At 42.9% G+C, this 26,190-nt stretch overlaps 1 protein-coding gene across 2 annotated transcripts in view; it reads left to right on the top strand.

Annotated features, from left to right (window-relative positions):
• LOC101931261 (cystathionine beta-synthase-like) overlaps positions 1 to 15,288 on the top strand; it is a 50,326-nt gene extending 35,038 nt beyond the window's left edge. For both annotated transcript variants that reach the window (XM_005310967.5, XM_065578147.1), the window contains 11 exons: positions 2,030 to 2,164; positions 3,852 to 3,921; positions 5,653 to 5,744; positions 6,654 to 6,779; positions 7,384 to 7,468; positions 7,693 to 7,798; positions 8,568 to 8,645; positions 9,991 to 10,125; positions 11,713 to 11,821; positions 13,000 to 13,084; positions 14,774 to 15,288. In XM_005310967.5, coding sequence (XP_005311024.3) covers positions 2,030 to 2,164; positions 3,852 to 3,921; positions 5,653 to 5,744; positions 6,654 to 6,779; positions 7,384 to 7,468; positions 7,693 to 7,798; positions 8,568 to 8,645; positions 9,991 to 10,125; positions 11,713 to 11,821; positions 13,000 to 13,084; positions 14,774 to 14,883 — 1,131 coding nt within the window. In that variant the 3' untranslated portion in view covers positions 14,884 to 15,288. The remainder of the gene's footprint in view (positions 1 to 2,029; positions 2,165 to 3,851; positions 3,922 to 5,652; positions 5,745 to 6,653; positions 6,780 to 7,383; positions 7,469 to 7,692; positions 7,799 to 8,567; positions 8,646 to 9,990; positions 10,126 to 11,712; positions 11,822 to 12,999; positions 13,085 to 14,773) is intronic.
• Positions 15,289 to 26,190: the final 10,902 nt, after the last annotated feature.

Below are 26,190 nucleotides of genomic sequence, written 5' to 3'. Positions count from 1 at the left end.
GCTTTAATGACAAAGGGGAATAGATCAATATGGAATCCTTCATTGTAGCAGCAGTGGAAAGAAAGAAGTTTCTAGCCTTCATGACTTCAGTCTTGCTGCGCTTGATCCCAATCCTGCACCACTCACTTGGGTAGAACTCCCACTGAAGTCAGAGGGAGGTTGGCCTGAGTAAGGATGGCGGGATCGAGCCTCTGCTCCTTTGATTTCAATTTTTAGGTATCCATTTGGAAGAGAAAATTCAGAGCAGCACATAACCTCGCCATGGGAATAAGATGATCTTGGTCTAGGTAGTTCCCTTACACCAGTGCTAGGCTGGATGGCAAAGAAAACAATGCTGAGTGTTCATGATTAAGCTCTAGACACTATGCACAGGCTTCTTGGTGTTTTAATTTTTGTTCTTACAGCCTACATTTCACTCTTTGAACCAACGAGCATTAGGGCCCTCCTGTGTGGAGGCATCAGGTTATGCATTGACACAGCTGTTTTAAGAATTTTCCATTCCCAAGTCTTGGGTGTGTGAAATCTTTGCAGCTGTTGCACCCAGGCAGGCCTAGGGGTACAAAACCACCACGTAGCCGGAAGAGGTACCTGAACATTACAACTGATATATTTAAATAGTGCCTTTCACACAGAGATCCCAAAGTGCCCAACCAACTTCACAGATGAGAACTGCTTTCCCCATAGTTCTAATTCAGCCAACTCGAGGTCTGGAGATGGTGTAAGTAGCTTAAAATCTGCCTATATTTCCTATATTTTACAACAATCAAGAACAAGTGAAGAAAAAATTTTGGCCCACCTAAAACTACAGTAACTGTAGCAGAAGGCAAAACTGAAGTGGAACTAAGCGAGGCCATGGAACTAACATCACTACTCTTGACGAAAACGACATGAGATTTTTAATGACCACAAATGATTAGGACCTCTGTTTTCAATGTCCTCTGAAAAGACAGTGACTCCAGCAGGAGAGGTGCCCTCTGGTACTCTGCTGGCACATGGGCAAAGTTCTGAGGTGAAAGGAAGAGTGCTACATTCTGAATTGCCCACACCACATCCTGCAGCACCTGGATCTGCCCTGGAGGCCTGTTGCTTAAACAGTGACTACACCCAAACCTCCTTAGCTAATGACTTTTTCAAACGATCACACTTCTCGTGGTATGACTGCAAGCATAAGGGGATGTCTATGGTAAGGGTTCTACCACTTTGCTATCTAAGTGGAGGTCTACTGCATAATATGTTGAAATCACTGCACTTAATACTTATTTTTAACATATTTATTATGGTGCTGTCTGTGAGCCAACCAAGAGTGGGTCCTAGTGCGCAAGGCACTGTACAAATCATTGGAAATAAAATGGTGGTTCTAGGCTATGGCACTGGGAGTCTTGGGTGTGTCTTTACTAGTCTGTAAGGTAGCTGGTGTGTACATGTTTTTAATACTTTGCACTGAGTAACACCTCACTACACACAAAAAAGGTATGTAGAAATGTGAGAGTCCTAGCTTCATACTCCAGACAAGTGGACTGTAGCCAAATGCTCCTTTCTTATTTGCCATTGAATGTTACATTTTCAGGTCAAATCCATCATGTAGCTTTCAAAACATGAGTGTTGTGGGAATGGGACAGTGTTGCTTGGCCGTGTTGATAAGCATTATTTTAGCTCTGTAATTCCATTGGCAGAACTGATTAGATGTGGGGGGGTGGGGGGGATCTTCAACTAGGTTGAGCTGAAAATGCAGGTTACAAACCAGTGACAAATGTGTGTCCTTGTAGGCAAACAACAATGATCATACATTTCAGGCCACTAGACATTTAAAAAACCGAGACAGAGAGGACAGCGTTTAACCTGTTGGGGGCATCTGTTCTGAAACACTTTGCTTCTGGGGATTGAATTGATACAGACTTTAAGCAGTGGGTATGGAAGACATGCACACTCTTGTTTATATAAAGTTTATAGTCGGCTTTTTTTCATCCTCTGACATACCAGTAGGGTCTCTGTGCCTATGGAGATTTTTGACTGACTCTATTTGATTCAGGTGGATGTTCTGAGAGCTCTTGGCGCTGAGATTGTGAGGACCCCAACTACTGCCAGATTTGACTCGCCTGAATCTCATGTGGGAGTAGCATGGCGACTGAAAAATGAAATCCCCAATTCCCATATCCTAGACCAGGTAAGGTCCTGAACAACTGAGGTGCATATGTGGGATAGAGAGAAATATTGGTAATGTCCTTTTCCTGCACTCCACAGATAAGAGTAACAGCAGCCCTGGATTGAGAGTATGTGTAGATTGAACCTGGGATCTCTGGATCTAAAAGTGTGAATTGCTGTTGCCTTACCAGGTTCCGTAGCTCAACAAAAGTAGCAGATCACAAATGTCTAAATGTGGCTGTGCCACTAGAGTGGCACAAAAAGCCCAGGGTGAACTGGCTTTTCAAATTGAAGCAATTTAAATCAACAATTTTAATCATGATTTAAATCAGCAAACCAGAAATACTGATTTAAATCCTCAATTTGAATCTTGTTTTGTAGTTGTACTTTTTGGTTATTTTCCTAAAGAAAAATTGATTCTCACTGGTTGGTGGCCATTAAAATATGTTGTTTTACAATTAAATATAGCTTTTGCACTAAACTTGGGTGGTCTTTTTACTAACTAGGACAATATACTATAATTGCTTAATAATTGTGCATAATTTAACGTACTTTCAGATGCTTAATTTTTACATTTTGTTTATTATGTTATGGAATGATGCATTTCTTATTTACTAAATTAACTTTTACCTGTGATTTGTGTTGAGCTCTATTTGGATGGAAATTGGAATTGAATTAAAAATGTGCAAAATAGCATTTGTTTTGTTAGTTAAATAAAACTACTTTAAATGTGCTGGATACATAAGAAAAAATTGTAAACTATGGTTTGCATTTACAACTAACTGATTTATTAAACAAGGGAAGTATCTGTAGTTAGTGAATTGAACTGATTGTTTCTGGTCACCATATCCCTCAAGATTTTAGAAGTAGTAAATCTCGTTTTCTCACACCTAGTTTTTATTCATTGATCAGAAGAGGAAAACAAACATTTCTGCTTTTTCAGCTCCAAGTCAGTTTCTCAACTTTAAATGAACTGAACTAGTTGAATAAACTGAAATGAAGAAAATACTCTTGTACCCGCAGAAGAGGCTACTGCTATCAAAAGCTGATTTAGCACTTCAAACTCTGGTTTCTGGTGCTTGCCAAGTGACTTCCACTAGTTCAGTGGTTTGACTTTCTTTAAAACTTTGGCAGCAACCATATACTGCTTAATATTACATTTCTAATTTATTTCAAGTGATATTGATAATTATAGTAAGTTTAGGCCTTAACATAAGTTGCCATAATTTCAAATGTTTATTTAAAAAAAAAGATTTAATTTAAATCTGATTTTAAATAAAAATATGCATGTATATTAAAATTATCTATTCTTATCCACCCTGAAAGAACCACCCTATGTTAGCATAGGTTACAGAAAGACCAAGATAATGTTCTCTGCTAGGTTGGCAATTCTGCATATCGGAGTTGTAGAAAGTTCAAACTTCTACAGAAGATAATCCCACAGGCAGATTGCCCTTGGCTTTCAGGGATGTTGGGGACCTTAGCACAAAAATACCACTTGCTTTAATTGGAGCAGTTGCAGGAATCTCTTCCAGGCCAAGGTAGAAAGTATTGGTAAATGGCTGAACAATTTAGAAACTGGTGGGAGCCTATAGTGGTGTTGTGGGGCTTGAACAAAACTGGTCATTTTTTTTGACCTGCTCCTCAGGATTTGATTTTGATGAGCTGTTTCCATGGTTCAATATGTTTTCCATTGTATTTCAATCTAGTACCGCAACGCCAGTAACCCCTTGGCACACTATGACACTACAGCAGAGGAGATCCTGCAGCAGTGTGAAGGTATGCTAATTCTTTTGCTAGCACTCTTTTTGAATTAACCTCTGGAGTGCTCTTGTTTTAATCACATCCCCCTGTTGAAAGCAGATCAAGGCTCTCAAGGGTATAGAATTGCAGAGACTCTGAGATAGTTTATGTAAAGTTTACGTAATTCAAATGAGACCCATCTAGTTAGAAGTGTGGGATTTTTTAAAAATATTTTTATAAAAAACCTTTTGCTTTTACCTTTCGATGACTGACCGGCCAGGCAAAGTGATGACCCCTAGATAAAGAAGTCTGCATAGCTCAGAGGAGTTGAAGAGCTAGGGAGTTTGAGTATTCATGAATGGGAAGTGGTTTTTAAAAAGGCTCGACTCTTAGTTCTTAATCTAAACTGAGCATGTGAGTTTTTATTGATCCTTTTTTTTTATTATTATTTAATACTAAAACTCTGTGTAAGGTCCACTTACCCTATCACAAGACATTCCTCAATTGATGGTATCCTCAGGCGTACACATAGTTTAGGAACCAAGCTTTTCCGTAAGGATATGATTGTGTCAATGATCACCACTATCACGAACCAGGAATTTTGCCATTTATGTGGACCCAGTTGCCGTGCATTAACAGTACGGTAGTTCACTTGGATCTAGTCCCATTTCAAAGAGGACTAAATCAAAATGAGCTAACAGACTGTTAATGCGCAGCAACGCGGTCCACAAGGTTACCATGACCTGAGCATGACATTATTTATTTTCCTGTCAGTGCCAGGAATTGTGCATGATTTTACCATGGCATAATTGTATTCATACTTACCAGTAAGTTGTGTTTGGAGCCAGCAGAGGGAGCTTGCACATCAGGTTTCTTGGTCTGTGCCATAAAACCTCATATTTAGCTTCTCAGTGGGATTTCTGTATTTAAAGTAACAAAGCCCTATATTGGATTTAGATAGTGACGATGACCTGCATGTAAAGTGCAGTTATATAATGAGTTTTTGTTCGTCTATGCATGCTTTCCATGTCAGACTTCCTCAGTTTACAAGCGCAAAGGTGGTTTTACTATCACTGAAGCCTCATTTTGATCTCAGACCTCATCTTGACTCTCAATCCATCTTGTAAAGTCAATGGGCCTTATTCTGATCTCACTGTCAGAGGTGTAAGTCTGATGTCATTGCTTCAGTCAATGAAATTACACTTGTGTGAGATCAGAATCAAGCCCTATTTCTTGGGATGTTTTTGATTTGTAAGCAACACTTTTTATATAAGTGCCCAGGAGTTAGTGAAGTGCTCTTTTATTTCTGGTAATAAATCATTTAAAGACAATCAGATAAAATAATTGTTGGCCAAGTCCTGATTATTCTAGCTCTTTTTGTGCATTAATAGAATAAGGACAGATCAACATCTACCACCAAACATCATAAAACAAATCCACAGATGGCAAATACGACACGTACACCCCTCAGCCCTTCTCCAAAGCCTTGAAAACATGGGGTTGCAGAGTGCCCAAAAGGCTATCACAAAGCTGGGCCCTGTTGGACTAAACGAGGGGGAGAAGGGGGAACAAGGGCTGAAGTTAGGTCTCTGAATACTCTTGCTGTGAGGTAAAAGGCTACTTTACATTGTCACCTTTCTGACATTAACTGCGCTTTCATTGGAGAGAGAAATGCATCTTGTGCATTCCTAGTCTGCAATAAGATTTTTATCTATAATCCCAATGGATGTTTTCAAGGTGGTATTTGATTCCTTGCACTTAAAATAGGAAAAATAGACATGCTGGTGGCTGGAGCTGGTACAGGAGGCACCATTACTGGCATTGCAAGAAAGCTGAAAGAGAAATGCCCAGATTGCAAAGTAAGTGGCAAACTAAAGCATCTTAGTAACTATTTCTAGCTTAAGTGACTTGCAAAGTTCCTTGTGGGAATAAGTCCCATTTTTCTCATCTTTGTTGGGGCACTTTAATCCTTACCTGGGACACATCTGCTTGTTCTGAGCTGGGTGGTAGTTTTGAGCTGTTCACAAAAAGCATAGGAAGCCACCTCATTCTCTTTTCACATGTGACCCAAGTCAGAGTTTGATCCTGAAAATTAAACCACAAATTCCAAATGGCCCATATTGAAAAATGTTGTTCTCCCTACTGTGTATATTCTGGACACCTGTTTGTATCCAAAAGATGTTTGCACTTTCCCTTCACTGACTTTACAAGGGGTAATTCTCTGGAATCACTGAATTTCTGGCCAAATGAAACTTGTCCCAAGACATGCAAATCTGTGTGTCCCTCAATAGGCACATATTGTTCCTGTCTCTGTTACCTTATGACTCTCGGTGGCCGCTTTCCATTTTCCGATGGAAACAGGATACTAGCTTCTCTCAGTGTAACAAGGCACTACTGTTAAGACTTTCTGTTTGCTCCTGGTACAAAATGGTAGAGATCTGACTTCTGGGTGGGGTCAGGGCAAACACCTTCCATTTAGCTAAACAAAATATTCGTAGAATGAGCTGTGCCTTTCCCCTACAATGTCTCACACCCTGACCAAGTAGGATGAGTTGCTGAGGGGTAGGAGCAACAAGGCAGTTTGCAGAAAGGAACTTGCCAAAGGACAGATTGGAAACAAAGACTTATTTCAATGACTACGGCCTGTATGTGCATGGCCGGCATGACAGTTTTGTCAGGTAACAGTCCTAACATAACACTTGGATTTAATAGCTATGTGTTGAAAAAACAAGTGCAACGGTAGCCAAATCTGAAATCCCCTTCTCCAGATTATTGGCGTCGATCCCCAGGGCTCCATTCTTGCTGAGCCTGAAGAACTGAATAAGACTGACAAGACAACATACGAGGTGGAGGGGATTGGATATGATTTTGTCCCTACAGTGCTGGACAGATCGGTAAGTCAAGCTCCTCAATTAACCACTCCTTGCCTTCCGCTCTGCGGGGGGAGGGGGGAAAGAAGTTGGAAATAGCATGGCAGCTACTGTGAGGGACACAGAATGTGTTTCTTTGAGATTAGAGGGGTTAGGAAGCACAATGAAATCCTTTTCCCACTGTATCCCAGCAGGTAAAGCAGCCCCAGGTGAACGTCTGAGCTGGACACATTTTTCTTGCTCTTTCATAATACTGTGTGAAAACATGCTGTGCAGATAACTTTTTCCCTGAACAATCCCTTTAAATAAAACCAAAAAAAACCCCAGCCCACAACTTGATCTCTAGTCCAATGACATCAGGTGCAAGGTAGGACTCACTTTTCTGGAGGAGAATGACCAGTTCTCCTTGTAGCTTTTCCCACAGTCACCTTATTTAAAAGACAAAGTACTTTCTACTAGTATAGGGAACGTCACTAATACCACAGTAGTGTGTGTTAGGCAAAAAAAAGCAGTTGCGGGATGTGAACGCAAAAATTGTAAGTCTATAATTTGAAACAGCTGAACAGCATCTGCTGAAAGGGATATGATCAGCTATGTCTTTTGTCTCCTTTCCCCTGCACTCTTTTAGGTGGTGGACAAGTGGTACAAGAGCAATGATGAGGAGTCTTTTTCTTTGGCACGCATGTTAATCAGAGAGGAAGGATTATTGTGTGGTAAGAGCTGGTACTAATCCTCCAAAGTTTCCTGTGAATTAGATTGCGGCATTGTGCAAATCACTTAACTGGTCAAAGGGAAACCTTGTCAGTGTTGGGATTAGAGCTCCAGAGTTCTTTTCTCCACCCCTGAACTCGACCCACCTTTCTCTGATCTTATCCTCCTGTTTCACAAGTGGCTACCACATGCAGTGGTCTTGACGGTGTGATCTGGGTGTTGACAGGTGGCAGCTCTGGCAGTGCAATGTCCATTGCTGTGAAGGCTGCCAAGGATTTGACAGAAGGTCAGCGCTGTGTTGTCATCTTGCCCGACTCTGTCAGGAACTACATGTAAGAAATTGCCCCGTTCTCTTTCTGCTTCGTGCCTGCTGCCTTCACGGAGGGTGAGGCATTCATACCGAGTTTAGACAAGCTTTTCCACAGTGTCTAGTGGTTTTTGGTTCCCAACTTGAGGACTCCGGCAGAAGCCTGGTTTACAGAAGGTGGGAACTCAGCGAAAATAAGGCCCCTTTAAGGTATCTCAGGTTTGGGCATCCAGAAGTCACTGGTCACTTTGGAAAAATTCGAGTCCTGAATTTCTTTAACCATTTTAATTGGGATCTCTTCTGGGACTTTTCAAGGAATGGTTGTCCTCTACTCTCTGCCTTGTGCTATGAATTGAAGAGAATACTATTGTAGTAACAGCTTATGCGGGGGGGGAATACAGAGTTACACTTGCTCTAACTCCTATGGCTAAATTCACCTGACCCCACACTTAAAATACAGCTTTACTCTGCGACACTGTACAGTTCCCCATTGTGCCGTATGGGAGCACAAAACTGTAAATGTATTTAATTTAATACCTTCCAGCACTTCTCCTCCATTACAAGCGGTCTCATTATATGGTTGTGCCATTTCCTTTCTTCTTTTTACAAATATTCTACCCACATATCCCTTCGCCATAAAGACTGGCTGAGTGCTATTATGTGTTTGTAATTATACCGCTATCTGTGCTGGGGGTACAATAGGGGATGTAACTATATGCCATTGTATGTACTAACAACACAAGTGTAACCTGCGTGGGAGCTCATGACCTCTTTGCTTTCTTGATGGTTTCCAGGTCCAAGTTTTTGAATGACAAATGGATGACCCAGAAAGGGTTCATGAAAGAAGATGATGACATCGTTAAGAAACCTTGGTAAGGCAGTCATGTTCATTTGAGTTTTGTGAGTCAGTTGCAATGGGGTGGGCCACTTGAAATTTCTCTGTAGCTTGCAATGTTTCCTTGTCTGGGGATACAGTGAAGCCTACTTAAATCAGTAGAAATCTTTTGAGTTGTTCACTTTGAGAAAGATTTGATACTTTTGCCTCAGTGACAACTGCAATTCTTAAATGAATGAAAACTTTTTAAACTCTTCCCCCAGCCCAGTTATTCATGTTTTAAAGCCTCATTGATGTTTATGGCATCATCTACTGTTAATTAGGCAGGTTGAGATGCATATATGCTTTTTGGGCACAGGGAACGGTCTTTTTCGTTGTTTGTGCAGCACCTAGCACAATGGGGCCTGGACCATGACTAGCACTCCTAGGCACTGTAGTAACATAAATAATAATCCTTTTGTCAAGTACAGTGAAATGGACATTGTCAACTTGACATCTAGTCAGTATCAAAACAGTTAAAAGAAGTTTGGGGGGTACTTAACTGCCCTCAGGCCCCTGCTAGTCTTTATGGTTTTACAGTCCCTCTTTCCATCTTTAAACAAATCCCTACCTGTCTCTCCTGTTGATGCTGGAAGACCCCCACACAAACAGGAGGGGAAAAGTTTGCTAACAGTCTGTACAGAGAACGCTGACTGGACCCAGAGTGAGCAAATTGGAAAAATACCTTCTAATGTCTTTATTGGTATTGTGGTAATGCCCAGAAGCCCCAGGTAGGATTTGGACTCTGCTGTACTACATGCTGTACTAACAGAATAAGAGACACTCCCTGCTCCAAAGAGCTTAGTTTTTACAGTTATTTAGATCTTTAGCAGTTTGGGGCAGGGACTGACTGTCTCTTATTATGTGCAAGTACAGTGCCGTAGGGCTCTGACCTTGGCTGGGGCCTCTTGACATGATGTATGACAAATAACAGATGTTTAGTTTTGAGCCAAGATGCAAACCGTGGTTGTACCAGACAGTTGGATGAAATGGAGGCTGAGGGTAATGCTGATAGGAGCACATGGCTCCACAAACTATCTAAGTGTCTCACTAAATAAATGGCTTCAAGTACATTAAAATGTTCTTTTCCCTTTTTTGTAAATCAAGATGTAAATGACCAACTGGAGGTATCCGTAATTTCTGCTGGCCATCTGCCATGCAAGGATAGGAATCAAATAAGATGGAAAAGGGACACGGTTGTAATTATTTCCCTTACTGAGTCCTGAAGACCCAAGTGAGCCTTTCTGCTGGTAGTGAGGGGAAATCCTATAAGGTATCTTAGGGCATGGCAATTGCAGAATGATCAGATGAGTTGCTGTAAAACCTATGTGTTTTGTCAACAGGTGGTGGAACCTCAAAGTTCAGGAATTAAGTCTCTCTGCTCCCCTGACAGTGCTTCCAGGTGTCACCTGTGAAAAGACCATTGAAATCCTCCGAGAGAAGGGATTTGACCAGGCACCAGTTGTTGATGATTGTGGGTATGTTCAGATATCAATATCTTCCTCCCTTCCCTCCCCCTCCTAAACAAACCTGTAAGTCAAGTTTCTATTTCTTGTTTACTGTTTACACACAGTAAATGAGAAGTGTGCCTTCTGTCACTTAATTCTCCAGTATCTCCTGCAGGGTCAGCAAGAGTTCGGAAATGTCCTATTACATACCACACAGCTTTCAGATTTAAAATGCTGTCCTGTCAGGACTACCCTGCTCTTGGTCTAATAGGTCTCTAGCTACCATGACCTGATATTTGAAATGTCTCTGTCTATAATGAAGAAATCCCTACATTTTTGTCTGCGGGGGTCGCTGTGGACTCCTGGTAAGGAATAGATCAAAGTGAAACCTCTCATTTAATAAACCTGAGGATGAACCACCACCTTTGCATGGTTGGGTGTTCTCCACAGATTCTTCATGGCATTTCACTGCAGTGAAAACTGGAAAGTGGTCGCTAACCTGGGCCTAGAGAAATGTTTTAAATCTCAAACTTTGTGGCCAATGTCGAACATCTTCTTTCCCTCAGCCTCCATGGTGAGCATGCTGAATGGTAGAAAGCTGAATGCTGATCTTTAGTGGACTAGTGGTGACCTTAGCCTTGTCTCAGGTTTCTTATGGAGGCCAGCAGAGACTATTTAGATCTGCAAGTTAATTTAAACTATACGCAATCATGGTCAGACAGCTGAGTGATTGGATAGACAGTAGCGGAAACCACTAGTTCACCTAGTGAATCTTCTATTACTAGGTAGGAGCGCTGAGTCCTTGCCACAGTGTCCATCAGCCTTGTTATTTGGAATCCCTCTGAATTTAGCATGTGCCAGCACACTCCACAGTTCAGTGGGAAGGACCCGTAACTATTAGCCCCACTTTCGTTTTGGCTCTGGAGTTGAGCACAGCTAGGTAGGAGGGAGGTCACTAAAATGGCTAATTTTAGCAAAACTAGGGGAAACTCCCATTTTAAATGTAATCCAGCCAGGACATTCCCAAACCCAAAACTTTCCCAGAAAACTCACATGTCTGATCACCCAAGCAGAGTTCACTTGGGGGGTATCTACACAGCAGAGAGCCTCCCAGCCCAGGTCGACAGACTTGGTCTTGTGCTACCACACTAAAAATAGCTATGTAGATGCTGGAGCTTAGGCTCTAAAGCCCACCCTCTTCCCTAAACTTCAGAGCCCGAGCTGCAGCGTCTACACAGCTATTTTTTACTGCAGAAGCACAAGCCTAGGTCTGTGGACCTGGGCTCGAAGCAGGCTGCCACTCACTGGCGGGGGCGGGGCGGGGGGTGGTGGTGTAGGGGTTTCAGAACCCAGGCTGTAGCCCCAGCAGGAATATCTGCACTGCTATTCCTAGCCCCACAAGCCTGAGTCAATTGATCCAGGCTCTGAGCCTCAGAGCTGTTGGTTTTTCTTTGCTGTGTAGACACCCTCAGAATCTGAACACCTCTGAAAATGATGATCTACGCTGTTAAACTGACTTTTGGGCATCCCTCTAAGGAAAGCCTGCTGAGAGTGCAGTTCACTTGTCTCTAGAAAACCGAGTGTCTGACATTGTTTGACCATGCCTCCTCTTTTCAGTGTGATTTTGGGAATGGTTACCCTTGGGAACATGCTTTCATCATTACTTGCTGGGAAAGTTCAGCCATCAGATCATGTCAGCAAAGTAATCTACAAGCAATTCAGACAGGTAAACCTGCTCTATGTCTACTTCTTTACTTTTCAAGTATTATTGTAGGTATCCGAGCATTACAGTGGCATAGGCTAGAGTAAGGTTTGAAGTGAGGCCATACAGAATCTTCTCTTTGAGAATGTGCCACTATCATGCAGACCTGGGCTTGGATCTCATTTTAGACTCTAAACTCAGCCTGGGGTTATTGAAAGGCTCCCAGACTTGAGGTTGGTTTATGGTGCTGCATCAGACCATTTAACTCTTGTGGGTTTGATAGGAACTTTTTTTCTTGTCATTGGGTTTTTTTTTTTATGTCCTTCCCCCTCCCCCCCCAACCTGAATGTAAAACTGAGTAGTGTGAACCTCCATGGGAAGAAATAATTGAACTTCCAACAGCTCTTGTGTAAATTCCAATGGCAGTTGAAACCAGCAAGTGCTCACTTTGCAACAAAGACTGGAATTGTCACAAGCTGGTGACTGATTAGTTCTGACTGCCATCAAAGTGCATGAAGCATTATGCCAAGCAAGTCTACCTGGCAGTCAGCTTTGCCATATTTATCATACAGTAAATTGGTATAATGGTACTGAGCTCCTGTGTAAAGCATTTGGAGATCTACTGCTGATAAGCACTACAAGAGCTAGGTGATGTTATTAATCGGGAAGCTTATGACACTCAAAATAAATAGTAGGCTATTATGTTTTAGTGAAAGGCCCTCCTTCGTATGGAAGGATTGAGACATAGCTTTCTTCAGGCTTTAGATTCAATATTACATTTAGTAGTAAATAATTAAGTTCATAATGGAGCTTAATTATTAATATTTAAAATTCTAGGGAGGGAACTGTATTCAACTATATCTAATTATTATATTCTTATGTATAATCTACTGGCTGCTTGTTTTCTAGCTTGTCAAAATGAAAATTTCAGGTGCTACTTCCCCTTAATTTTTTTCTTTTCTTTTTGTCCAGCTTTTTTCCCCCAAAACCACAGCACTTAACAAACCCCAAGAACTCAGTGGGACGTGGATTCATTAAGTAATAGTTGTACTGTACAGCACTTTGAACATGAACAACGCTACACAAGTGCTAATTTATTATAATTTTAATGGTCTCTAGGATGGTAGGGGCGGGGGATGTTGAACTTTTATGTTATTACAGGACACTTTGCTTTTAAGTTTTTGGTAACTTTCTCTTTTTAGATTCATCTGAAAGACAGCTTGGGGAAACTTTCTCATATCCTGGAAATAGACCACTTTGCTCTAGTTGTACATGAACAGATTCAGTGTGAGTATAACATAACACTCCTTGTAAAAGGGTGTGTGTGTGTGTGTGTGTGTGTGTGTGTGTGTGTGTGTGTATATAGTACCAAATGACACCGTAAGCTGTTATGTATGAGGCATTAGATATTGTGTGGTAAGAGTTGGGTAAACCAAAGGCCTCAACCACCTTACCCATGTAGGTATTTCTGTATAAGACCATTACTAACACTGGACCACAAGAATGATGAAATGATTAGAAACATTCTTTATAGTGAGATTCAAGAAGCTCAGTCTTCTTAGCTTAAGAAAGAGTAAGTTAAGGGGTGACTTGATCACAATCTATAAGTATCCATATGGGGTACAGAAATTAGATAAGAGGGTTCTTCCAACTAGTAGACAAAGGTATAACAAGTTCCAGTAGTTGGAAGTTGAAGCTAGACAAATTCAGACTAGAAAAAAGTGCACATTTATAACAGGGAGGGTATTTTAACTGTTGGACAAACTTACCAAGAGTTGTGGTAGAATTCACATCACTAGAAATTCTTAAATCAAGAGCGGATGTTTTCCTAGAACATTGCTCTAGTTCAAACAGGAATTAATTCAAGGAAATCTTGTGGCTTGTGTTATTCAGGAGGTTAGACTACATCAGGGGTAGGCAACCTATGTCACACGTGCCAAAGGCGAGCTGATTTTCAGTGGCACTCACACTGCCCAGGTCCTGACCACCGGTCTGGGGAACTCTGCATTTTAATTTAATTTTAAATGAAGCTTCTTAAATATTTTAAAAACCTTATTTACTTTACATACAATAGTTTAGTTATATATTATAGACTTATAGAAAGAGACCTTCTAAAAACGTTCAAATGTATTACTGGCACGATAAACCTTAAATCAGAGTGAATAAATGAAGACTTGGCACACCACTTCTGAAAGGTTGCCGATCCCTGGACTACATGATCACAATGGTCCCTTCTGGCTTTATAGTCTAAGAATCTATGAGCATTGTGACAATGCACCACTTTGCATTGAGAAAATGTTTAATGTCTAGCTTTTTTTTGTGGGTGCTTAAAGTTGTGTAGAACACCGCATAGCATCAGTCATTCAAATTGTTCTTTCCATTGTGCATTACCTTGCATTTTTCTATACAGAATTTCACCTGTTGGTGTGTTACCCATTTGTTTGTTTTGTTAGATCCCTCTGAAGTGACTTAAAAGCCCCTCTAGACTTCACTAACCTAAACAGTTGTCTTTTGCAAATGTTGCCTCTTCACTGCTCACCCCATTTCCAGATCATTCAAATAATGCTAAGTACTAAGTCTCCTAGTACAGCAATGTGAGGCACTTACACTGCTAACATCTTCCATGTTGAAAACACAATTTATTCCAAACTTTTATCTCTCAGCTAGTTCCTAATCCATGACAGAAATTTACCTCTCTTCCCATGACTATTTAGTTTCCTTTGCAACCTTCTGAGTAAATTTAGCAAAGGGTTTCATTTCAGTAATTCCTAGAGTGCTGTCAATAAGAATGGCAGCTCACCTCCATCTGAATGTACAATCGGTTGGGTAGGTTGGCTTCTTAACCATACCTGCGGGCCTCTGGTATTTTGGAGTCATAGTTGGCTTCTAGTTTTAGAAAGCAGTAGTATAAAAATTGAGTGTGTATTTGGTTTGAGCCTGCAAAGGTAGGAAAAATCTTCTTCTGTTTTTCTGTAGATCACAGTGACGGCTCCTCCAGTAAGAGACAGATGGTGTTTGGCGTTGTTACAGCCATTGACTTGCTTAATTTTGTGACTGCACGGGAGTGGGAAAGAAGGGCCACCTAAGTTCAAGGACCACTCTGTTTGCAACATCTTCCGTGGCATTTTGCAGTCTCTAGAAAGAATCAGGCCTCTCTCTCTCTCTCTCTCTCTCTCTCTCTCTCTCTCTCTCTCTCCCTTTGCTAGAATGTTCTGTCTCCTGTTTTGTTTTTAACATTCTAAAAATAAACACAGTTGGGATCATCCTGACTGCTGTGATGTAACAGCACATCTAAACGTTGCAGAGCTTTTCAGGATTGTTAGCTCTCAATCTCCTGTAATTGGTTGATCTGCATAGAATTTATATAAAAAAACAAATGTTAGACCGTACTGATTGTGCTTAAAGTCTAAAACACTGTTAACACTTAATTGAAGGTAATAAACTGAACAGCCACAGCCAAGCTGAGGCGAGAGCAATCTAGGAAGACTGCCTATGAGACTGTGTGTGTTGCTCATTGACATAAAATAAGTCCAAGACACTGGATTTGGTGACAATATGGGTATGCCTTCCCTAGTAAAACATTTGTGTATCTTTTCACAATGAGATCGTTAACTTGAAACGGGGTTGAGGTAAATCCTGGACTCCAGCTATAGGGTTTACCTCCAGCAGCTGTTTTGAGTCCGAGCTATCACTTGCCTTGTCTTGACTGAAATATTGCAATAAGGTAGCTAACACAAGAGAGTCATCTTACTGTAAAAGACACACCTTTTTCTTAGTGAAGACACAGCTTATATCATTTATTTTTACCTGGCTGAATAACCACATGCGTAAACAACAAATCAAAATCAGATCAAGCTCTCTAAAGAGCGAATTCTTACCGGTTATGGCGTGTTTCATGCACAACAAGAAGGCAGCACATTTCCCCTGAAAACTTTTATCTAAGACTGACCTCCTACCTCTAACTGAAGTTCTTATGCCTACACTTAGGTCATATAATGTAATTCTCTCCAGTCAGGAGCAAGGGGAGGCCCTGTAAGATCCTTTCATCGCAGCCCCCTGGCTCCTCAAGTGCTTCTGAACTCTAGATGTCTCTGCAGGGAAGAAACACGAGCTTCTGCGATGTATAACAAAACATAAACACATCTAGGACAAAATCCTGCCCTTCGTTAGACTTGTATAACTGGACTACAGGCAATAGGGCTGCATAGGTATGAGAGGGCAGAATTTGGCCCATAATATTTAATGAGTGTACTGAATACACTGTGACCAAACTTACCAGTGACCCACTGCAATGGCATTGTCTGAGCCAGTCAGAGTGGAGGGGATGCTGTGCAGTTAGCTAGGTGTAACTATGGATTTCTTTTAGCTACAGAGGTTTCTGGAGTCTCATTTGTGTCTGACTTGCATTAGTTTAGTGTTGCCCTTTCATAAACTGTTCAGTCCACCTAATCTTGTACTCTGGCTAATAGTGGCTCTCAGCCACTCGGCAGTGGTTTACATAATAACTCTACAGAGATGCTGTCTCGGCTTCTCACTCCCTTTAGCTGAAGCAGAAAAATTCCACAGTTTACACACAAAGCCAGACAAGAACTCCCAAGAATCTGCAGCTGTCAATCAACTAAAAGAGGAATTATTTATATATACACACACACACAATATAAAAAATCCCACCCATCTGTATTTTCATTTCCCTCCTTCTTTCAATCGCTGCAGGTCTCTTAGCCCCACAAATGCTGTCACATTTGCTTTACAATTTGAAAATCTGCAGCCCCTCCCTCCCAATTCAGTTTTCAGCACAAACTGTAAACAAAAGTATGTTATTCTGGGGACAGCAGCCTTGCTGGTGTGGAGAGGAGCGAAATGAATGTGTGATGAGAGTTAAGACTGGCTTTGGAAGTTTCTTTACCTTCTGTAGTATGACAGTCTCTATTTTGTAGCTTCTTCTCTTTACTCTTAAAAGTTGAATATTAAAAAATTTCATCATAATAACAACTTCAGGCTGCTTCATGTTAACTCTTTAATGTCATGTCCATGGCTACTAAATGCTTCTGCCTTTGGCCTCTAAGCTTGTTCAACCCAGGGTATGATTACCTCAACACCAGAAGTCCCCTCAAGTTACTGTTATAACAAAAAGAACAGGAGTACTTGTGGCACCTCAGAGACTAACAAATTTATTTGAGCATAAGCTTTTGCTCAAATAAATTTGTTAGTCTCTAAGATGCCACAAGTACTCCTGTTCTTTTTGAGGACACAGACTAACATGGCTGCTACTCTGAAACCTGTTATAACAAAAGTTACACAAAGTGTCTGAAAGACTTAAAAACTCTCCCTGTTGCTTGGAGCCAGTGAGCAGTTGCAAGCTGTAGCTTAGATAGCATTAAAGAAATGCTCCCTTCCTCTTGGTCCTGGACTGATTTAAGTAATTCTCTAAGTAAATAAATCGGTGGAACCATCACTGTCAGGAACTCAGAGAAAGAGGCAGAACAGAGCTAGAAAGAGAAATCTAGACAAAAGTAATTAATACAGTGCTGCAATGAAATAGACATGCCTCCCTCCCCTCTCTCCCCCACCCACACACTACCAGTGGGAGGGACTCTATTAGACAGTTGCATCTGACAGAATCATCCCAGTCCTGAAATGACTTGGACAAAAAGTCATCAAATGCAGTGGTCTGTTCAAAGCTCCCTGTGTACTCTATAGCAGCGGTTCTCAAACTGTGGGTCAGGATTGCCTAAAAATCTCTGTATTTACTGTGCTGTGAAGACCAAATAAGGCTGGTGGGGAAGTGTGTGTGTTAAACTCAAGTCTTCTGTCCAAAGCTTGAATAGAACTATTTTTACTGGTGTGCGCGTGTGTGTGTCTGCGCTCTCCATATTATTTAGCTTATTGTAAACAGATGCTGGCCACCTTACTTAAAGCTACTTTGCACGGGGATATTTGTTGAAATGTTGCATTGCATTTGTATGTCTTTCTCTTTAAATTTCAACCCTTTTGGTTTACTAGTGACTCTGTAAAAACATTAGAATTTTCTTATATGAAGGCAGTTTTTCAACTAAATCTGTGTAATTCATCTTTGCAAGGTTTCCTGGTAACTTCACACATGTCAGATAAGGAATTAGAGAGAACTTTAAAGTCCTTCTTTCCACTCATGCCATATCTGTGGCTGACTCCAGAACTCCATGTATGTAGTATAGTTGCAGCCATGTTGGTCCCAGGATATTAGATAGACAAGGTGGTGAGGTAATATCTTGTATTGGACTAACTTCTGTTGATGAGAGAGACAAGCTTTTGAGCCACACAGACCTTCATGTAGCTTGAAAGCTTCTGGTCCAATAAAAGACACTACCTCTCTCACCTTGTCTCTCTAGAATTCCAGGTAATTCAATTGCTTCTGTTTAACAAACTTAATCTAATTCACACAGTTCACCACTGGGTGCTGTCTTAACCTATAGATTGCAGTACTGAGCTTCATGCAGCAAGTAATACACACTGGTTTAAATGGCATTAGCCATTGCAGACTTCATTCAACACTTTCTTACTGTTTAATGTCAACATTTAAGCCACTCTACAGTGATTAAGGGAAGTCTTATGTTTTAAAGGGAAAAAATCATTCAATACAATGTGCTGTATTTATTGCACAAAAGTTCAATGTACATTATAAAGAGTTCAATAAAAGCAACTTGAGTGACTTAAAATGGTTGGGTTTATTTTTAATTTTGCTGTTGGCCATCCAAGTTGAAAGTACCTTTGACTATAGACCTGTTGTGGGAAATTTCCATCGGTCACAAGGCAGCACCCAGTTCCAATTGGTTGGCTGTAACGTTATCGGCCCTTTTTCATCTCTCTGGAAGGAACTGGGGATATGTGAGGATCCTGGCAGGGAGCCATGTTTTGTCTGCCCTAAGTTTCATAACAGAACACATGCAACAGTAAAGATGCAAAACTGACACACAGAAAAGGCAAATGCTAAGGTGTTTACTGCAACGTTTACTTACCCACATTGCAAGCCAGTATTGATTACTAATTGGACTGATATTTGTATGCATGAATAAATAGGAACAGTGCGGATCAGTTAGCATTGCTATGAGAACTTGGTGTCTTTTTTGGTTGTTCAGTAAACTCACAATGTTAATGGTGCATTAACAAAACTTTAGTTTTTAATTTTCTTTTTTTAAAAATAAGCTGCCAGGGAAGAGGGGAAATGCTATCTGCATTGTTATGAAACTACTTGTTTGTGTGTGTTGCACAGTTATGTAGTGTCTCAGTTAATTGCTCATCTTAAACCAGAGTAGAAATGGTTTATTTGCCATGCACGAAAGTAAATATCTAATCTCCTAGAAGAAATTGTTATAATTTGCACGCCAACAGCTCTTCACTGTGGACTAGCTACATGTGAAGTTTGAAAGCTCAAGTCTTTTAGATCTATGTGTTTGAAGATCTTCATTTTTTTTAAAGCAGAGAAATTATATGCGGAATGCCCCCCCAGCCTCCATCAGTAATAGCTGGACAGATTTTTCCTCCAAAACTCCATTTTTGGTATCAATCAGAAGATTAGATCGTGTTCTATTTTTTCCCCCTTTCTTTTTGGAATGTTTCAGCCCAATGGGAGAACTTTGCAGGAAAGGATTGACTATAGCCCACTTATAATAGAAGTCACAGTGTAACATCTGCTCTAACATTTTGTGACAATGTTTTTTTTAAGTTTGTCTTTTGAGGTGTTGATCAGTGACCCAGTCTAAAAGTCATTCTTGGACAGGAGGTCCTGGATTGCTCAGTGGATGGGTAATAAAACATGAAGACCCCCTGCATACTTCCTAGATTACTGGTTGAAATATAGCCCACCTAGGTAACGATTGCAAGTAATTTCCATCAAATATGTTTGGTAGCATATAGAAAATGAATTCTGATCATTTCAGTCCAATATCTATGGACAGGTTTTGCTTGCAAACCCACTATTGCAATGATGCAGCGTTAGTGGTGGCCACAGCAGAGAGGCCAATGGCTAACTGGGCATGGGGAACAGGGCAGTCTTAGCCATAGGCTAAAGCTGTCTGCCTACAGTGCCACTTTCAGTGGAGCAGCAAAAGAGGGTCTCTGATCACTCCCTTCAGTTCATTCCCAAACTCTTGTTCAGCCTGCAGTTTCTATCCACTTGCTTCCTCACCCTACTCCAAAAAGGGTTTCCTATTTCTGCTCACTTGTGTGCAGCAGTTCCAAAAATGCCCCCAAATTCTTTTGTATGTTTGCTTCTTGAAGCACTGTGCAGCTAGAGCGAAGGACTCAAGGGTACCCTTTGGTTCTAAAGGCAGCTGCTGGGGGTGACTGGTCAGAAACAGGGACCCCTTTTGGTAAGAGGAAGTGAAACCGATGGGAGACATGGTGGACGGGAGGAAGCCTATCTTTGCAAAACAGGCAGGTACGTCTGGGGTTGATAAATGATTGAACCCTCCTCATCCCTAGAGGTGCTTACCCTGAGGACGCTTGTGTGGTATAATCTCTGCTGAACCCCTTCTGTAGATAGAGGACTTTGGTCCACAAAAGGACCTTTCCATAAGCAATAAATTCCCTTTTAGAAAAAAATCCTGTTGCTGGTGGTGGTGCCTGTTTCTATCACATCTGGGTGGCAAAAGCTGACAGTCACAAACAGACATGCTGGGGATGGGCAGGAGGAGCTCAAAAATAAAGGCAGACCCAAAAAAAAAAAAATCCACAATATTGTCTTTTTAAAACAACTCTGGATTTTTGGGGTCTGACTCAGGATTTTTGAACCTGTGGGTTTGGCAATGCTGGAATCAGCGAGAAAAATGAGGCAGTTGGCGCTACTGCCCTCAATTTGGGGGACACAAGGACATGCAGGACACAGGCACAGTCCAATGGTCACAGATTCTGATCTCGCAGGCCTGGGGCACAGGTGTACACAAGCATGCTCCCCCTGGACAAAACATCGTGAAGAGTCACCAGGTGAGGTAAGTGACCATTCTTTCTGCCCCCAGTTAAACGAGCGCAAGTGAGGGCTAGATTTAAAGGCAATAATTACATAAGGAACTCAGTCCTGTTAGTGAATAAACAACATGTAACCCTTCTGCCAGTCAGAGGTGGCAGCAACAAGGGCCGGGTTCAGTATCTAGGGGTTCCTTTTCAATAACAATGCAAAACCAGCTCAAGCCCCCGCCCAGTGACCTGGGACAATTACACACCACCCCCTGGGTGCCTCTAAGAGGCAATACTTCCTCTCTCACAAGCAGAGTCTGAGTGTAGCAAAAACTTTTAATAAAATGAGGGGAATAACTCAGCATTAATTTGGGAAAACACCGCAACTAGGTTCATAAACATAAACCCTGAGCAAAAGACCTACCCCCAAGTAAGTTGGGCTGTGTCCTTTTCCCCTCAGGTTCTTAAGTCCAGCAACCCAAAAGTCCCTTTAACATGCCCGTCCCTTCTCTGCACCCCACTCACAGTTCTTGGTCAGTGCAGCCCCAGACTCCAGAGGTTCATCTGCAGCATTCACCTCCCACCCTGGGTGGAAGGGGGAGGGCAAGGAGGCACCTTACACACACCACTGCTCAGGCACTCGCTCACCGCCCCACCAGCCGCCTTGCTGGCCACGTCTCTCCACGAGCCGCCTGGCTGGCTGCTCACCAAGATGTCTTCAACACCCACCACTTAACACAGCTCTGAGTGATTTCAGCTCTCAGTGATCTTAGCTGTTAGTGGGGGGAAGGAGCTTCACGGGTGGTGCACACTGGGCAGTCTCTTGCACCAAAAACACTGTCCCAAAGTAGGTCTAATACTTAGACCTAGGTATCTGTGATTTCAGCTCTGCAGTATATAGCAAGACTCTCAAAAGGTTCTCATGTTGTCTAAGACCCTTAAACAGAGACCACCCTCTCTCAACTCCTTGGGCTTTGGAACCCATGTCCCCTGCCTAGTAAGTGCCATTCAGCTGAGGGTGAGTCCCTCCACTGAGGTATGCTGGGTACAGTTCTGCTGCCCTCGATTCACACAACAAGGATAACAACTCTTTATTACTTCTGCCCCAATAACAAGGAAACTGGGGATCCAGCCCCATCCCCACGTGATCATTTGGGCAAGCAATCCCATCATGCTGAGTACCTACACAGGATGGGTGTGCCCATGCAAATAAGATCAACTCCTGAAGTCCTTTCCCACAGCTCACCACTAGATGTCAGGAGAGTGCTCATTCAGACTCTGCTTACACCCATGACACTAAAATCCCCTGAGGACACTAGGATAGAATTGTTTAGATTTAGTAATGTAGAGACGGACAAGCTAATTGCTTAAATACCGGCAGCACCAAGAGCTAGATCCATAGAGGGACTTGGGTGCCAAAGTTCAACATTTAGGCACCACTGAGATCTTCACAACTCCTCCTCAGTTACCATCTAAACTGGTAGGTGCTTAAATTCCCTAGTTGCCTAGATCTCTGCCAGTAAAGTCCCCATAGCACCTTAGCTCACGCAGGTGAGCATGTGCAAAACTGTTTAAGTCTAGACCCTGCCAAGCTGCTAGGTGCCCTAGCTCACACCTAAGCCCCTAGATGTCCACCCACCTGTCTCGCTGGCAGGGCCTGATCTGATAGCTGTGCTCAGAGCATGCCCACTGATCAGGTCTCGCACAACATGCACCCGACAGCAACTTGTGTATGTGCATGCGCTTAACCGCCTGCTCATCAGGGTATTCATGGGATGTGGGAGATCTGGTTTCAGTTCTTTGCTCTGCCTTATTTAGAGCAGGGACTTGAATGTGGAGTTTTCATATCCCAGATGAGTGTCCTAATTCATTGGGCCAGAGCAAGAGAGATTGACTTTGTAGCTCAGTGATTTGGGCACTCACCTGGGAGGTTGGGGATGTGGGTTCTGGTCCCTGGGCCAATGAATATTTAGTTCACAAAAACGGAACCACTCCAAGAGAGTGCCTAATTGTTAGGGCACTCAGGTGGGTTATGGGAGCCCCATAGTCACGTCCTGTTTCAAATCAAGGAGTGCAGGGGATCTGGAACAAAAAGGACCGAGTTCCCCTTCCCCACCTCCTTTTGGGCAACCCCCTTAGGAATGTCTGAAATTAAGGAGTGTGCAATGCCATGTGCCATGACCAAAATGAAGTATTTACCAGTTGCAGTGGGAGGCTTGGTGAAGAAGAATGTGTTTTACCTGTGGGTAATGGCTCAAGGAAAACAGAAACATCCTCCGTGTTTTAGAACTGCACAGCACTGGATCATTCTCATAGAAAACATGAACTGTTTACTGGGGAAAATATAAAGAAGCACAGTTTATCCCGTGGCTTGTATTATAATTTTGCCAGGTAACAAGACACCACAGCTCCTTGACCACACTGAGCCATAGTCTTCTTTCCTCTGCCAAACTCTGAGGTAACACAAACTGGACATCTCTGAGGGCACCAGCAATGAAGGAACAGATGGGAAGAGGTATTGTACCTTAAAATTAATGTGCAGGTGATACAAACAAATACTAAAATCTTTTGAAAAATATGGGCCCTATTGAGCCCCACATTGTGGTAACTAAGAGATTGTTGCATTCAGTTGTTGTACTCATTCAATTTCTGTCTGTAATACCATAAAGATTAGGACTCGACTTTGATATCCTCACTCATGTTGAGCAGTAGCTTACTTTGTAAGTGATACCACTGACTTCAGTTGGATTAAACATAAAATCAGATATACTCAGCATGAGCAGAGGTATTGGAATCTGACCCTTAGTGAGAAGAACATTTTATTGTTTTTAAAAAAGACTTTAAAAAATTTCTTTTCTTAATGAGAAAAAATAATTGTTGCTAGATGTTGTTTTTCAGGTTTCAGCCATGGAGTGACGCTTTATGTTCATATAAGGATTGTCTAGCATTCAAATCACTGATATAGCCAACCGCTGTTTCAACCTTTAAACACCCGGAATTTATACAATGTGAAAGTGAAAGGATCAAGTCCTCTATTGGCTGGCATAATTCCATTGACTTCAATGGAGTCATGCTAACCAGTACAGAATTTGTCTCTAGGCTCTCACATCAAAACAACTTTACCTTAAGACACCCTTTAAAACCCAGTGAAAAATGTTCTGCTTTGAATGTTCAAACCTGTCATTTTCAGCTTTGCTAGACTGTTTTTCTTCACGTGTGGGTGGATTTCCCTCCTCCTGGAGGAAGGCTGCACTCACACCAAGCTTCACACTGTAGCTTCAGTTGCTTTTTAAAAAGCCACAAGGAAATGTGTGTGGTTTTCTCTTTCCACTATGGAATAAGTTTAAAAAAAAAAAAAAAAAAAAAAAGCACTGAACCGATCTGCCTCCAAGTTTTCCCCAGAATTCACCTTTGTGCTGCACCCATCCTTCCTAATGAGAATTGTAGATTCCCATCGAAGAGAGAATCAAGCTGAGAGGTTGGCTTTGTGGTCATGAAATTCCAAAGCAGCTGGGCACCCGGCGGTACAAACTAGTGGAGCCAGATCAGCGCTTCATCTTTTCAAAGGCAGAATAAATCGCATAGTACTCAATTAATCAATGTGGAATCTTTCAGATGATACTTTAAAAACAGAAGCCCTATCTGCTGCTCATGGGCATGACTTATTCTGTGATGTCTTTCATGAGAGCAAGGAATTTTCCCAGATGTCTTTGCCCAAAATGTGACATCTTCTCTCTGCTACTGTTCTATGACGTGTTGTAGTCTGGTTGTCTACCTTGCTGCAACTTTCCTGCCCGAGGTGGCTCATTTCAATGGGAAGCACTCTGAGGTCTTTCAGGGTAAAAGCTGGTATGTAAATACAAAATCTGAATGCACCCCGCCTCAGAAACAACTTCCATTTACTAGGGTTACCATATTTCCACAAGCAAAAAAGAGGACACTGGGGGGGAGGAGCCCCGCTGTAGCCCCGCCCATGCCCAGCCCCCATCCACTCCCTCCCACTTCCCACCCCCTGCTTATCCCCCTCAGAAACGCCCCCCGCTCCTTGTCCCCTGACTGCCCCCTCCTGGGACCCCTGCCACTAACTGCCCCCTAGGACTCCGCCCCCTAGGACTCCACCCCCTATCTAAGCCGCCCTGCTTCTTGTCCCCTAACTGCCCCCTCCTGAGAACCCTCTACGACCCTACCTGTCCCCTGACTGCCCCGACCCTTATCCACACCCCTACCCCATATTCACACCCCCGCCCCCAGACAGACCCCCGGGGACTCCCATGCCCTATCCAACTGCTCCACACCCCCTGACAGGACCCCCAGAACTCCTGACCCATCCAACCCCCTCTGCTACCTGCCTGCCTCAACGCCTCTCCACACCCCTGCCCCCCTGACAGCCCCCCAAACTCCAGACCCATCCAACCCCTCCTCCCTGTCCCCTGACCAGGGCCGGCTTTAAAGAGCCCAGGAATCGGGCTGCACTCTGGCCGGCGCTCCGGCCGGGGTTGCGGGGCTTGGGGCAGGGCCGGAGGTGCTTGGCCAGCGCCGGGCTGGCGTACTCGGCCAGAACCGGGGTCGCTGCCCTGGGTCCGGAACCAGGGCTGGAACCGGGGCCAGAACCGCTGGGGCCCGAGCTGGGCCAGAGCCGCTGGGGCTGCTGGGTGCCGCTCGGCCCGGGCCGCGCCTCCCCGGAGCTCTCCTCCTCATGTCCCCTCCCCCCCCCGCCCCTGCTTACCTGCTGCTGCCTCCCACCTGCCCCTGCTTCTTTTTAGACTTCCCGCGAAGATCTGATTCGCGGGAAGCGGGGGAGGGGGAGGAGCAGGTGGGCGGAGCGTTCAGGGGAGTGGAGGAGGGGGAAGACAGCTGCGGGGCCGGACAGCATGGTAAGGCTGCAGGGGATGGGGGAGCCGGGAAGGAGCTTTGGGTGCCCAGCGGTGCTTGGCCGCCGGTTTTCTGTCTATAAATAGCTGACCGGGGGGAAATCCCAGACATTTTTAGATTTTTAAAAATCCCCCCCGGACGGCTATTTATAGACCAAAAAGCCAGATATGTCCTACATTTACTTATATGATCTGTTTTTTTGTCCACTGTTAACATTTGCAAATGGAACTTGAACATTGCACAGTGGAAAGATAAGAATTATATAACCATGTACCACATTATATTTTTATTGTTATATACTCGTGGTGAGATTAATGGGAGTTGTTTGCATGTAATGAAGATATAATGGGGTGTCAGAGCTAAATTCTGTTCCCCACAAGGTGTGTGGGCTGAACTTCCCCATCAGCTGAGCGCACACATTGGCAAGGCAGCATCAAACCAATACAAAATTCCTGTGTCTTCAGTAAAGAGTGCGCAGGGCAGATCTGGCTGTGTGAGGAGGTTGCAGATCCATGCTGCTCAAACACACTGTTGATGTTCAGCGCTCAATCAGTCCCATATCTAGACTAGATTTAAGCATGTATTGGTTC

Source organism: Chrysemys picta, chromosome 1 (genome assembly GCF_011386835.1).
Source record: "Chrysemys picta bellii isolate R12L10 chromosome 1, ASM1138683v2, whole genome shotgun sequence".
NCBI lineage: Eukaryota > Metazoa > Chordata > Testudines > Emydidae > Chrysemys > Chrysemys picta.
This window is presented reverse-complemented; position numbering and strand designations above follow the sequence as displayed.